General features: G+C 37.6%; 2 protein-coding genes across 5 annotated transcripts in view; one reads left to right on the top strand and one right to left on the bottom strand.

The window, feature by feature from the left end:
* Nucleotides 1-9,741, bottom strand: part of plekhh2 (pleckstrin homology domain containing, family H (with MyTH4 domain) member 2) — a 45,265-nt gene extending 35,524 nt beyond the window's left edge. The window contains exons 1-2 of the mRNA XM_079855034.1: nt 9,583-9,741; nt 7,067-7,204 (exon numbers count right to left, since the gene is read on the bottom strand). Coding sequence (XP_079711160.1) covers nt 7,067-7,186 — 120 coding nt within the window. The 5' untranslated portion in view covers nt 7,187-7,204; nt 9,583-9,741. The remainder of the gene's footprint in view (nt 1-7,066; nt 7,205-9,582) is intronic.
* Nucleotides 9,742-9,944: 203 nt separating this feature from the next.
* Nucleotides 9,945-12,885, top strand: part of thada (THADA armadillo repeat containing) — a 125,957-nt gene continuing 123,016 nt past the window's right edge. For 3 of the 4 annotated variants that reach the window (XM_079856045.1, XM_079856044.1, XM_079856043.1), the window contains exons 1-5: nt 9,945-10,032; nt 10,274-10,354; nt 10,450-10,556; nt 10,643-10,776; nt 10,886-11,034. In XM_079856045.1, the coding sequence (XP_079712171.1) occupies nt 10,282-10,354; nt 10,450-10,556; nt 10,643-10,776; nt 10,886-11,034 (463 nt within the window). In that variant the 5' untranslated portion in view covers nt 9,945-10,032; nt 10,274-10,281. The remainder of the gene's footprint in view (nt 10,033-10,273; nt 10,355-10,449; nt 10,557-10,642; nt 10,777-10,885; nt 11,035-12,885) is intronic. The other variant, XM_079856046.1, reaches the window with a different exon arrangement.

Genomic DNA, 12,885 nt, shown 5'->3' with positions numbered 1-12,885 from the left:
ATTTTAACTAAAACGAAGGAACAAATTAATAAAACTCGAATAAAACACGAAATAAGGAAGGAATTCTTTGCCACAGTATATTTTTCTTCCTCATGTCCTGTGCAGGGCACCGTACAAAAGGGTATTATTAGTTCTGATTATTTTCTGACAGAAAATATGATTTGATTGTTGAATAATAAAAAAAAATACTAATGGGTATTGACATGATGGGCGACTGATAGTGGGAGTGCATTATACCAAAACAAACTAAAAACCTCCATGGATGCTTTCATCAGTTTGCAACTGTAAACTCCACATTTCGATAAATAGTTTTCTTGAATCTACTACGATCCCACCTAGCTTCTCCACCCCATATGGTCCTGGCTACAGTCAGTCTTCCATTCCATGAATTCCATCCACGGCCTTCTGTGGCCGGCCCGCCCTGCACCCCTCATCCAGCCTCCCTCTACAGGCCAGCTCACAAAGCCTGTCTGTATGACACCCCTCACAGCACAACAGCTCCAAATTCCCGAGCGTCACCCGGCCTCTGCTCCACACTCCACTCATCTGTGTCCTACACACTCAGGGGAAACAGCAGCACACTGTATACTGGATACACTTTGGAATGTGCTAGAAGCTAACATTTCTATTCAAGAAGAGTCCATTGCTGAAATCAGCACTGAAATAAATATTATGATGAATAATATATTTTCTTCTCCCAAAGAAAAATTATTTTAATTATACATTTTATAATAATTCTATTAAAGGGGTACTTCACTGCTGGCAAAATGGGCTTTTCTATCAAACTAGTCTGTCTATGTAGTTGAAAAGCATAGAATTCAAAGAGTAAATGTTTAGCGGGAGTGAGTTATTTTCAGTTTCCAGTGAAAGGTTAGAGGCAGAGAGTTATTGCAAAGAATCATAAATATGGAGAGAACACTGCAATGGAAAATCTGATAAAGCTTTGTGTTTGTAATCTCCATTTAAAACTGGACAATAAACACAGAATTTAATGCCACGTTCAAAACGAGGTTGGAATTGGGAATATTCAATTTGGTGTTCCAGTCAATCACACATCACCTTCACTTGCTGAACACATGATGTCACAATGACACAAGAGAGCATATTTGTTTCAATTATATGGCGAAAAAGAAGAAAAATTACAAAATGTGTTCGCATTGAAAATAGCAGACGAAAAGCAAAATTTAAAGGTATCATTATATAAATAAATAAATAAATATATAAACTTATTACATGGCTTGGTTGAATTCTATTGTAGAATGCAGTCTGTTATTTCTTGATAACAGACCGCTGCTAAGTATAACACACCGTTGCCATGAAAAACAGAGCGTTGCTATGGACGCAGGATTCTAACCGTAGAGACGGAATGGACTATTTTCTTTAGCGGAAGCAATACAATCGTTTTTAAGTCAATAAACTCCTTTTTAAAACAATATTTTGTGTCAAATTATTGATTTATTTGGTAGTAGCCATGTAAAAAGTGGGATAATGTGCGAGGCGGTTGTTATAGCGAATACAACCCCTTCAGGCTGATACAAGACCCCTCCGCTTCGCGTCCTGATCAGCCTGTCGGGATTGTATTCGCTATAACAACCGCCTCGCTCTACATTATCCCTTACGTAATGTTTATTGTTACAGTTTGACATAGGGTAGCTCCACGCAATGCTTGTTGGAAGCAGGACTTGCCGCCATCTTGGAAGTGATGTCAAATGACGTGTCTCACTGAGGTCTGGGTTGATCAGTTTGCCCCGAGTTCACAGGTCAAGATGTCCGACATCAAACAGCATTCCAGGTGTTATTTACAATTAGGATGTGGGAAAAATCAGAATCCTGAGTTGTTTGGAACGGAGCATTGGGGCAAACGAAAATATAAATACCGTTAGCTAATGCCTTAACTAATGTTAATGAATGGGACTTTATTATAAAGTGTTACCAATTATACATATCATTCACAAGTTCACACTTACATATAATCAGATATAAAATATGCATATTTGGCGTGCTGTCCGAGGAGAGGGCTCTGAGCTTGGAATTTGGCCTGAACTCAGAGCACTAGGGAACAAGTCAGAAACATGTCAATAACAACAATGTCTGTACTCTCTGGCCACTGCTGCACAACTAAACGTGGAATCAATCTGAGGGTGTTGGGCACGAGGAGAAGTGGAGCGTTAACCTACAACAGATTCAGACTTCGCACAGTGTGCTTGCTGTGTGTGTGAGTACAGTATGCATATTTAACTGCACTTGAAAGCTGCCCTTATTTTTACCATAACGGTTTAAAAGAAAGGTTTGTGTTCAGAAGCAGGATATGGTTTAGCCACTGAAGTTTTCTTCATGTGATCCTTCGTGACATTCTTTGAGGATGGCTCACTGCGAATGTTTGTTACTGTTTTGAGTTTCTTTGCATGATGAGCAGTTGCTGTCCATGTTTGGTTGATTCATTTCAAACTTTACAAAACAGGATGCAAAGCAGGGGAGAAAATGACCTACATTTCTCCCAACAAACCACACTTGCATCAGCATATACAAGTTTGTTTGTGTATGTATTTAGGATGCTAACTTCCTGTATAGCACGAAACCAGGCATTTCCTCCCATGGGAGTCTCAGTGATTAAAGGATAGTTTGTTTTGCCACTCTGTTCGCATGTCTCTCTCCTCCCATTTTACTCCCTTTCTTTCCCTTTCACTCTTATACCTCTTCATTATCCTACAAGGCATGTGCAAAACTATAAAAGAAATTCAATAAATTCATAATAATTTGAGACAACCCACTAACTAGGGATAACTAAGAAGGATAGTCCCTTTGAATTGGAATCTCACTAGAAACACAGAATACTATGTGAAGTCCACTTCGCAGAGCACTTATGATTGAATAGAACACATCTATATAAGTCATTGAATCATTCACTTAACCGATTGTTCAAAACTACTGATTAATTTAGGAATAAAAAAACTCTACTGTGTGTTGCTCGGAGACGTGTAACTGTTCTGCAGTTGATTCATTAGAAATATTTTAGTAGGTGGAGCAAAAATAGACAAAGTAACATATTGTGTCTAAAACGTAAGTTACTCAATATTAAAGGGATACTTCCCAGATTAGCATTAAGCTTTGTATCAGTAGAAACCCAGTAGCATTTTCGAATGACCGTGCTTCCCTCTCTCATGTCCCCCTGAGATGAACGATTTCTGTATTGTGTCTGTAAAAAAACCTCTGATGTCGCAAAAATCGTCATTTTGCGTCATCGGAGGCTTTTTTGGCCAGAGGCTAGACTACAGCCAGTAGTAGGAGCTAGTTCCGCATGTTTTCAACCCGCCCATGATAGGGGGTGGGATCTCACGATAAAACAGCGTCTTTTCAGTTTCGAGTCAACTAGTTCCAGCAGTGAAATGTCCCTTTAACTTTGTTTAATTGTTGTATACATTTGCATAAAACTGTCAGTCACTTTTCACAAAAGTGCTGTGCTTTAAAAAGAAGTTATGGCCTGTTCGCACCAAGAACTATATCTAAAAAGTTTAATTACCGCAACAGAGTCTGCTTACTGAACAAATAGCTAAAACTAAATAGTCCGTTTGTGTCAGCAATAGTATAGTCACCATTATAGTTCTCTTTATACCTTGGTATGAATAGGCCTTTCATTTAAAGACACAACTTCTTGTAGTAGGTTTTAATAGTTATGTTTCCATTCAAAGTTGCAAATTGAACTTGCACACTTTTTATCCCGAGGTTTTCCCGCAGCCTGCCAGATCCAGGCCGTATCCAGATCTGATGAAGGACCTGCTCCTGGACCCGATGACAACGCAATGCTGAAGTGCCAACTAGTCTCTCCCTATGGAGGATCCCTTTACCACTCTACAGATAAAGCGTCGTCGGGAAACTCAATTCGCGTATCTACCCCGAATTGATAAAATAAAATTCTGTATCAAAAATTATAAGGAAAAACCAGTACTTTGTTTAGGCTTGGTTTGTAGGGAATTCCAAACCTGCGCACATATATTCAAACGCACATAACTATAGAACCAATTCTTAATGTGCATGTGACCGCCATCAGCGTTTCTCACAGAGAGAGAATGGTGTCGTCTTAGCGGCCCCTAATTTAATAACAAATGATCGTTGCGACGGAAGCGAATCAATCAAAACTAATTTTAGCTGGAAAATAACTTTATTAAAAGAACCGCTATAAAGCCAAAACAATCTCTGTTACCTTAAATTATACGTTTAAACTCTGTAAAGCTGCTTTGAAACAATCTACATTGTTAAAAGCGCTATATAAATGAAGATGACTTGACTTGACTTGACACTTGAAAACTGGAATATTCGTTTCCATCAAATGTGTTCAGGAGAACAAAATTGCCACTACCTGGAAAATTGGCGCTAAATATCTGTAATAAAAATGGAAGTTGATGCAATTGGGGAAGTGAGTGACTCTTTTTTAATCATCATAAATTACTTGCATATCAGATCACATAGAAGAAACACAATAAACACTGTCATGTTCTCTTGCGTTCGGATGCCTAGTGTTTGGGAACGCAATCATGTGAGAAACTTCTGAGAGGTCATTATACACGATTGGTCCGCTGATTAGTCTAATTACCAAATCACATCCACTGTTGAGGCAAAGTCATGTGAGCTTGTGTTGCACATCGAGGGATTTATTTGGTAAATGTGTTTCTATCGTATGTCCATGTGTTCTTATCGGATCAAAAATTGATCCGCCCCAATTGAGCAGACAAAAACTTTTTTAGAATGTATGCGCATTTTAGCGTTTCCATCCAGCATTAAAATATGTGGATGGAAACACAGCTAGTGTGAGAATTAACTAGCACAATGACAGCATGCGAAAATGCTCTCCACAAAGTTGCATCTCTTAATCCAGCCCATGTTAAGCACCACTACTTAAAATATAGTATAAAAAAAAAAAAGAAAAAAAAAAAAAGATAAACTAGTCACCTTCTTATTTGATCGGTTTTTGGCCGATTATCCCACACTTTCCTACTTTCCTTATCCTATGACCTATTCCTTCCCCTTCATCCTCTTCCTTTGTCTAGTTCTACAGGATTAATCTCTGACATTTCCTCAAACTGATCTTACCAGCTATCTGTATATTACAGCACAGCTGATCCAGGATCTGCAGTGAGAGGACATTTTAGGAAAGAGGCCCTATGTAAACATCTAATGGCAGCTTTTAATTACAGCAGTAAGCGAATGCATCCACATGCTATGCAAGGGAGGAATAATAGATGGCAAACTTAAGCGGGCCCAGACGGTACCCAGCTGATAACAACAACACGTCTATAGATGAAGGAATGAGAAACCATTACAATGAGATTCTTAAATGATGGAATCATTACATTTTTTTTCATTACACAAGTTATTGAGATAAATCACAGTCGATATATAAAATATATATATTTTTTTAAATTGGTGAACCAACTCTGTTCCTGTAAAAGTCACTTTGTGTCCATAACACTTATTTGGTTTAAAGGGGTGGTTGAATATGATTTCACTTTTTTTACTTTAGTTGTTGTGTAATGTTGCTGTTTGAGCATAAACAACATCTGCAAAGTTACAACGCTCAAAGTTCAAAGCAAAGGGAGATATTTTCTTTTAAAGAAATTGCTTTTTAAGGACTAGCCCTACAACAAACGGCTGGTAGGGACTACACAACATTCCTCCCGGGTTAGTGACATCACTAACCCTAACATTTACATAAACCCGCCCCCAGAACACGATTTATAGATGATCAAGACAGAATATGCTAATCAATGACTAGAAGATAACTATTAGCTACATAAATACATCAACTAACCATTCAGAAATGTTGTCTACATGTTGTCACTTCTTGAGTCTCTCCATCTTTCTGACTTCAGTTTGAACATAAAAGGCTAAAAGTCTTTGAAATTTTCAGTGCATGTGTGTGTGAGGTAAAAGGACACAAGCTGTTGAAGCTCCGCTCTCTGTGCCGGGAGCAGCAGCTCATTTGCATTTAAAGGAACAGACACAAAAACGGTGCGTTTTTGCTCACCCTCAAAAAAGTGACAACTTTAACACGCTATATAAAAATATCTGTGGGGCATTTTGAGCTTATACTTCACATACACACTCTGGGGACATCAAAGACTTATTTTACATCTTGTGAAAAGGGCATTATACCACCCCTTTAACTCAGATTGTTTTGTGATGCTGGTTTCAAGAGGCCATTATTGAAAGATGGTGCAGTTAAAACTTTATTGGACTTTATAAACTTTGGGAGCCAAAACTTTAAAAATGAGCAAGACTGAAGAGCTGACTATGAATCAATTCACTGAAACAGACAGTTTGAACTGGTCCATGGAAATGAAGTAACCAAAATGTGTCTAATGACATGATCGACTTTAGGAAACTTAAGGGCCAAACAAAACCAGATTTCATGTGACTGACCTTCAATGTTGAAATGTAATGTAAAACATACAATATAAATATATATTTTGTAAAAGAAAAATCCTAAACTTGACCTCTCCCCAAAGGCAAGACATTTAAAGCACCCAAATACATCTCGAGTCTGTAATTCAAAGACGATTCTGCTATCCCAGAATGCAGCAGTCTGGAGCCCTGTGGTCAGGCGTCTGTTTATATTAACCTCTAATCTGCTCTCCCTTGAGATAGGCCAAAGAAATATGCCATGGCACAAATACACACACACACACACACACACACACACACACACACACACACACACACACACACACACACACACACACACACACACACACACACACTTTCATGGAAATAAAAACCAAACATGGAAATGAGCAAATAGTTAGGTGGCTTTTTTTGCTTTTCCTAGAATTCACACTATTGAGTATCTCTCCTATATTAATACAGACAGGAATTAGTGGGGCGGTGACAGTTGCAGACAAATCTTATGAGTCGTCTGTTATTATTTTAATAAAAGATGGCTAGGGGTAAAGTAGGTTTTACTTGCTCATCATGCAGTCTGATAAAATGATTTTTAAAGATCCGAGAGCACCAGTGTAAAACAGCAGTCCAAGTGAAAGGACTCAGGGACCGAGACATGCGTTTGACTGACCTTTTCTGCCGTGAGCTCTCGGATGACTCTCATCTGCCCACGGAACTTGAAGAGCAAGGCCTCGAGGGCCATGTACTTGTCTTTCCACTCCCTGCCTGCGCATTCATCACCCTCCGCCATGCCGTCACCCCTCAAGCCCTGCAATATTATATACACAGCATGAGACTGAAGCAGACGGACAAACAGAACATGCAGTAGAAAACCACTCAAGAACTTAAGCTAATGAACATAGGTCCAAATATAAATCAGGTGCAGGGCTGGGTGATGTATAGATAAACAATTATGTATATATTTTCTCTAAGGAGCACAGAGGAACCATCATTTTGAACAACCAGCAACATTTCAACATTGAAATGTGGTTAAAATAACATTAAAAAAACACTTAAATAACGCTTAATGCTCAATGTAAAAAGGTTAACAAAATACCAGATCAACAACGTTCATTCACTCATGTTGAAAAGATGTTGAAACAATGTTGCGATATAAACAGTGATTCCATATGCAAAATCGAAACTAATATAAGCAGTGATTTAACCTTGATCCATGATGTTGATTTACCTGTGATCAATTTGCTTCAAAATGTTTAAATGCAAGAAAGAACAGTAAAAATCCAGTTTAACTTAGGCATGTTTCCACATAATTATCTACATGCATTATCTACATGAAAAATAACAGGAGGGACTTCTGTAAAAAAAAAAAAAAAGTACCAAAATGTGTCTAATGACATAACTTAATGACCCAACAAAACCAGACGGCATGTGACTGACCTTCAACGTAAAAAAAATAAATAAAAAAAAGTTAAAAAATTGTAGGTATGTTGTTGTTTCAATATTAAAAAAACAACATTGGAACAATGTTTGATGGTTGTACTGTAAATAGGTTATCAAAATACTTTTATTTTGTAAATTAATGTTGAGATTCATTCATCCATGATTGATAAGGAAAATTTCGTTAATTTGCCGTTTTAACTTTGACCCACCATGTTGATTCACCTGTGAATAAATACTGAAATGCAAATGGAAAATGGAAATGGAAAGCACATTAAAATCATCATCATGAGTTGCAAAATTTATTTTATTAACATTTAGACAAAATAATCTGTCCCCTCGCTTCAAAACGTGATTGACTTTTCACAACTTCCTATGTGTCATAGAACTCAGAATTATGTTTGTTTGGGCATTCACAATGAAAATGTAAATAAACAGAGAATATACTGAAGAGGGTGTTTATTTGCCACAACATTCTGATTAATACAGCTATATGCCAGCTGTCATTTTTGGATTTAAAAAACTGGAGTATTAATAATTAATCTTATTAATCTTATCAATACCCAGTCAAAACATTTATATGGTGCATGCACAACCAGAATATGACCCAATTCCAATATTAACTGGAATGGAGACAAACTTTCAATTCAATAATAGTTGGAAATAAACAGCAAAGACAGTCTGTATTGGTTGTGTGAAAACGTCAGAAGTGTTCGAGGGCCAGGCAGAGCCCTGGGCAAACTGACCACCACTATAAAAACAAACCAAACCAGCCAGCACTGATGCACCATAACACTTTTCCATCGTAAAAGTTTAATTATGAAAAACATGTGTTAACTGATGTAAATCAGGTGTTGTAAAGCACAACAGAAAAGTGTGAGTGAACACATTACACTACAACTTCTCTAGTTATAATAAGCTGTCATTACAGCATTGGCATGAGCACAAAGGGAGTGCAAACATGTGTTGAGCTCAATTAAGCTGTGTCTAAATAAGACAAAAGATTGGTTTGAATCTCAACCAATGTGAATAAAAACAACATGTAACTGTGGAACAACCTCCTTGAGAGACACATTTAGGGAAAGTGAGCCAGTGGATAAAGTCATTAAATGTAGATCTAGAAATGTCTACAAGAATCTGGGAATTTTGGTAGGAATTTGCATCTCAGGAGTAGACAGTGGTCCTTTGGCTCCATTAAAGGTTCTCTACAGTTTCTCTACAGTTCTCTACAGTTAATACAGAGCAAATATGATTCCACTAACTGTAATTACAGGTTAAATTCAGTTGATTGGACAGCTGACCTCATTTCAGGCACTATGTGGAATATTTGTACTTTCAAAGATTAGTGGGCCATTGAAAATTAATGAATTAAGGCAATATATATATAAATGACGAATATGCTTTAGAAACCAGTATATAGAGTATAATGTATATTTTCATAAAAAATTAAACTAAAATCGTGATATAAAAAAGGTATATGTGTACATAACGACAATTATCTATACTAGTTAACTGCAGCTGAAAGAATAACGATGCAATACAATTAGAGTTGTGTTCATGAAAATTAACAGAAAAGAACAGAACATAATTAATCAATATTAACTACATTTGAATCATATAAAATCAACAAATAGTGTATTTCAAACAACATAAACTTTATATTTAAGCAATTATTCCCTCCTATTCCCTTTAACAAGAAACAAAAACAAACTAATACTTTTTGTTAATAGTTAAAGATTGTATCCTTACCCGACACTCAGTGTTACAGTGCTGTAGATGGCACTGGTTTCACACCATAATACAAATATTATTCCGTGTTGTCCCAGATGTTATTGCACTAATGACCTAATTATGATATAAAGAGCGAGCGTTTTCTAGCTCAAAGTTTTCACTCCAGCATCGTCCTGTGGAAGTGGGCGGGCTCAGGGGCGTGCTTTTTACGAGCACGCACAGTCAAACCATTGTAGGTGTGGTTAGGACGTTTTTTTGGAGAACGGTGATGTCATGAATGATTGACTTTCCTGAGGACCAATCACACATCTGTAGTGTTGAGTCTGGACCAATCATATGTTTGATTGGGCGGTCTTTCATAGCGACTCCGGAATTGACGCGTCACACGTGTATGTTATGTTCCTGTGGAATTACTGATTTCTACACGCAGTATTGAACTTTTTCACCGGTACCTGCTTTATTTCAAAGGTATGACAATATATGTTCATGCCTTAAAGTGCTCTGAATGTTCAGTAAAATAGGGTGTACGGTGTACGGTGTGGGAGAACGTCGGTTTAATAATTGTCTGCAGGAAACAATAAAGTGACTAGCACTAGGTTACACTAAGCGCTGTAGTTTAAAGTTGATCTTCTTCAGTTGTTGTATTAGCTTTTTAAATAATTAAATGATAAATGTATGATGCTATTCTGCATTTGTTTTTATGTCCCAGAACTAGTCATGGTTGTGAAGAAAAAAACACCTAAAGTGGAGGCTGTAGTTTTGGATGATGTCAAGCTGAAGAGTCTGACAGGTGAGTGACAGATATCAACCTTTAGTGGTTGTGTTGTGGTTGCAAATGCTTATAGTTTCCTGTAATATTTCTTTATATCTCATGTTTTCTCCCAGATTCCTTATCTATGGAGGGGGACAGTAGATCAATAGAGCTTGCTCAGGTGCTGAAGGACAGTTTATCTTCACCTGACCCGGTTGAGCAGATCCAGCTCATCTCTAAGGTCGGTCTGCATCACATTCATCATATAAGTATACTGAATGTAATCGCTTAACACTTTTAATTCATTGGTTTACATGTTGACTGCAGGCAGGCTTCATGTTGGAGCAGTTGAGAGAGGATGAATCCTCTACAGGTCCTTTACTGCATGCCTGCCTGAGCACACTAGCGTTCCTGTATACCACACTGCCGGCTAAGAACCCACTTAAGAGAGCTGTAGCAAGGTTAAAAGTACTCACATTTCACTGTCATTCATGTGACTTGAAATCAACAACTCTTTTTAATGACTTAGTTTATTTAACATAATGGCATATTCTTTTTCTTTTCCACCAGTGCACTACGTAGTGGCCCAGATTGGCTGGAGGAGAAAACGGTTGGATGGCTGTCTGAGTGCCTGTCTTCCTCTCTCTCCTCTATGAACACAGATCACTTCTCACACCTAACAGATAGCATCACTTCTTGTCTGGATGGCTTTAAAATTGGTACGTCTAAGTCAGTGTTACTCAAGAGCCTCCTGCGGCTCCCCAAGCTTTAATATGTGGCTTGGATGGCGGTAAATAATACAGTGATATGATCATGCAGTCAATACAGATATTTCTTAATAACAAGTAGGGCTATAACATAACCCATTAAAAAACACATACACTGTAGTGTCAGCTCCATTGCAAATAATTTTGATCAGATTGAAAGGGGTGGTTTATTACTTTTCTAATCCAATCAAGAGAACATGTAAACCCTTGATTGGATTGAAAACCGAAACTGAAAGGACGACGTATGACGCGCTGAACAAGCTTTTCTTCCTGTTGAATAAAGTGTCATATAAATGAGTGTTCCGTCATTCTGAAATTCTCCTTTCACTCAGCATCTATGAAGTGAATCAGGACAACGTCCCACCAGTCTTTGTTTCGGATTCTCATCCACAGATGGTGACAGCATTTTTACTGCGTGATAAATAGAAGCAGCACGGCAGGTTCATATGCTCATTCATTGTGTCCAAATTATTATGTCTACTGTTTAAAACAAATAAAGAACCTATGTTAGAGAATGGTTGTAAGCGCAAACACCGGGAAACTTTCTATATTTGTGCAGTGTGTGCATGTCAAAAAATGAATTCCAATTTGAAGCTTGTGACATATAAACATGCACATCAACCCGATCACATGTTAGCATTCATGTGTTAACTACATTCAGATTCATCACTTGGAATGAATTCAGTCCGATTGAAACAAAAGCTGTGCATGCCACTGCCAGCGACTCACTGCGGAGTTGCCAGTTTTGGTGGTCTTTCTAGCTCTTATTGCCGAATGTGCTCATGGATGGTTAGATACCAACACAATCTCATGAAAGTGCGTATCTATAGCACGAATTTGATTTCTCGTGCCATTTATACGCCAAAAATAATTTTTGCGTGCATATGATATGCACTGTAAACCCCTTGGCTAGGAATAAGGGTGTGCATGCGTATTACACGCCATAAAGTGCGTATCAAATGCACGCAAAAAATATTTTTGGTGTATAAATGGCACAAGAAATAAAATTTGTGCTATAGACATGCACTTTCATGAAATTGGGCTGTTAGATACACGATAGGCTAATGTAGGAAAAAGAAATAACTTAAAGGAGAACTCCGGTCAATTTTAACATTGAGCTCATTTTTTTGTACATTTGGAGTGCTGTCAATACAGAGAACAACGACAAAAATCGGTGTTGCCTACACCGAGTTATTCTAATTTTAAAATTTGCACCCTGTTGACTTCAATGGGGCAAGTACTAAACCTGCTTTTAGGCTCTTAACATCCTTGATGTGTCATTACAAGTGCACAGAAAATGTGAGTGATTCCTTCTGAGTGAACACGAGTGGATCTGACTGCAGTAGATGTGAAAGATATGTATAAAAATGATGTTATTTAAGCCAGCGCAAATACCTGTTTACATCCTGTTTTTCGGTTGAAGTCCAAAGTAGTCGATTGCCGAGTTCACGCGCATAGGTTTAGTTACCTATGATCACGCGCGTTTTAAAAATAGAATAACTCGGTGTAGGCAACACCGATTTTTGTAGTTGTTCTCTGTATTGACAGCACTCCAAATGTACAATAAAATGAGCTCAATGTTAAAATTGACCGGAGTTCTCCTTTAAGGTCGTTAAATATATTCTGGGATGAATATATTCCGGAAATCCTGTTTTTTTTTGTCATTAAGGGAAATCATCTTGACTTAGTTACAAATTTGACTGGTAAATCATAAAGAATTATTTCCCCCCCACTTTTGTATTTATTGCATTGCATATTGTATGTTCAGGGATGACAGATTGATAAGCAGACATGGTATTTATG

The sequence above is a fragment of the Squalius cephalus genome (genome assembly GCF_949319135.1).
Source record: "Squalius cephalus genome assembly, chromosome: 21".
NCBI classification, from domain to species: domain Eukaryota; kingdom Metazoa; phylum Chordata; class Actinopteri; order Cypriniformes; family Leuciscidae; genus Squalius; species Squalius cephalus.
This window is presented reverse-complemented; position numbering and strand designations above follow the sequence as displayed.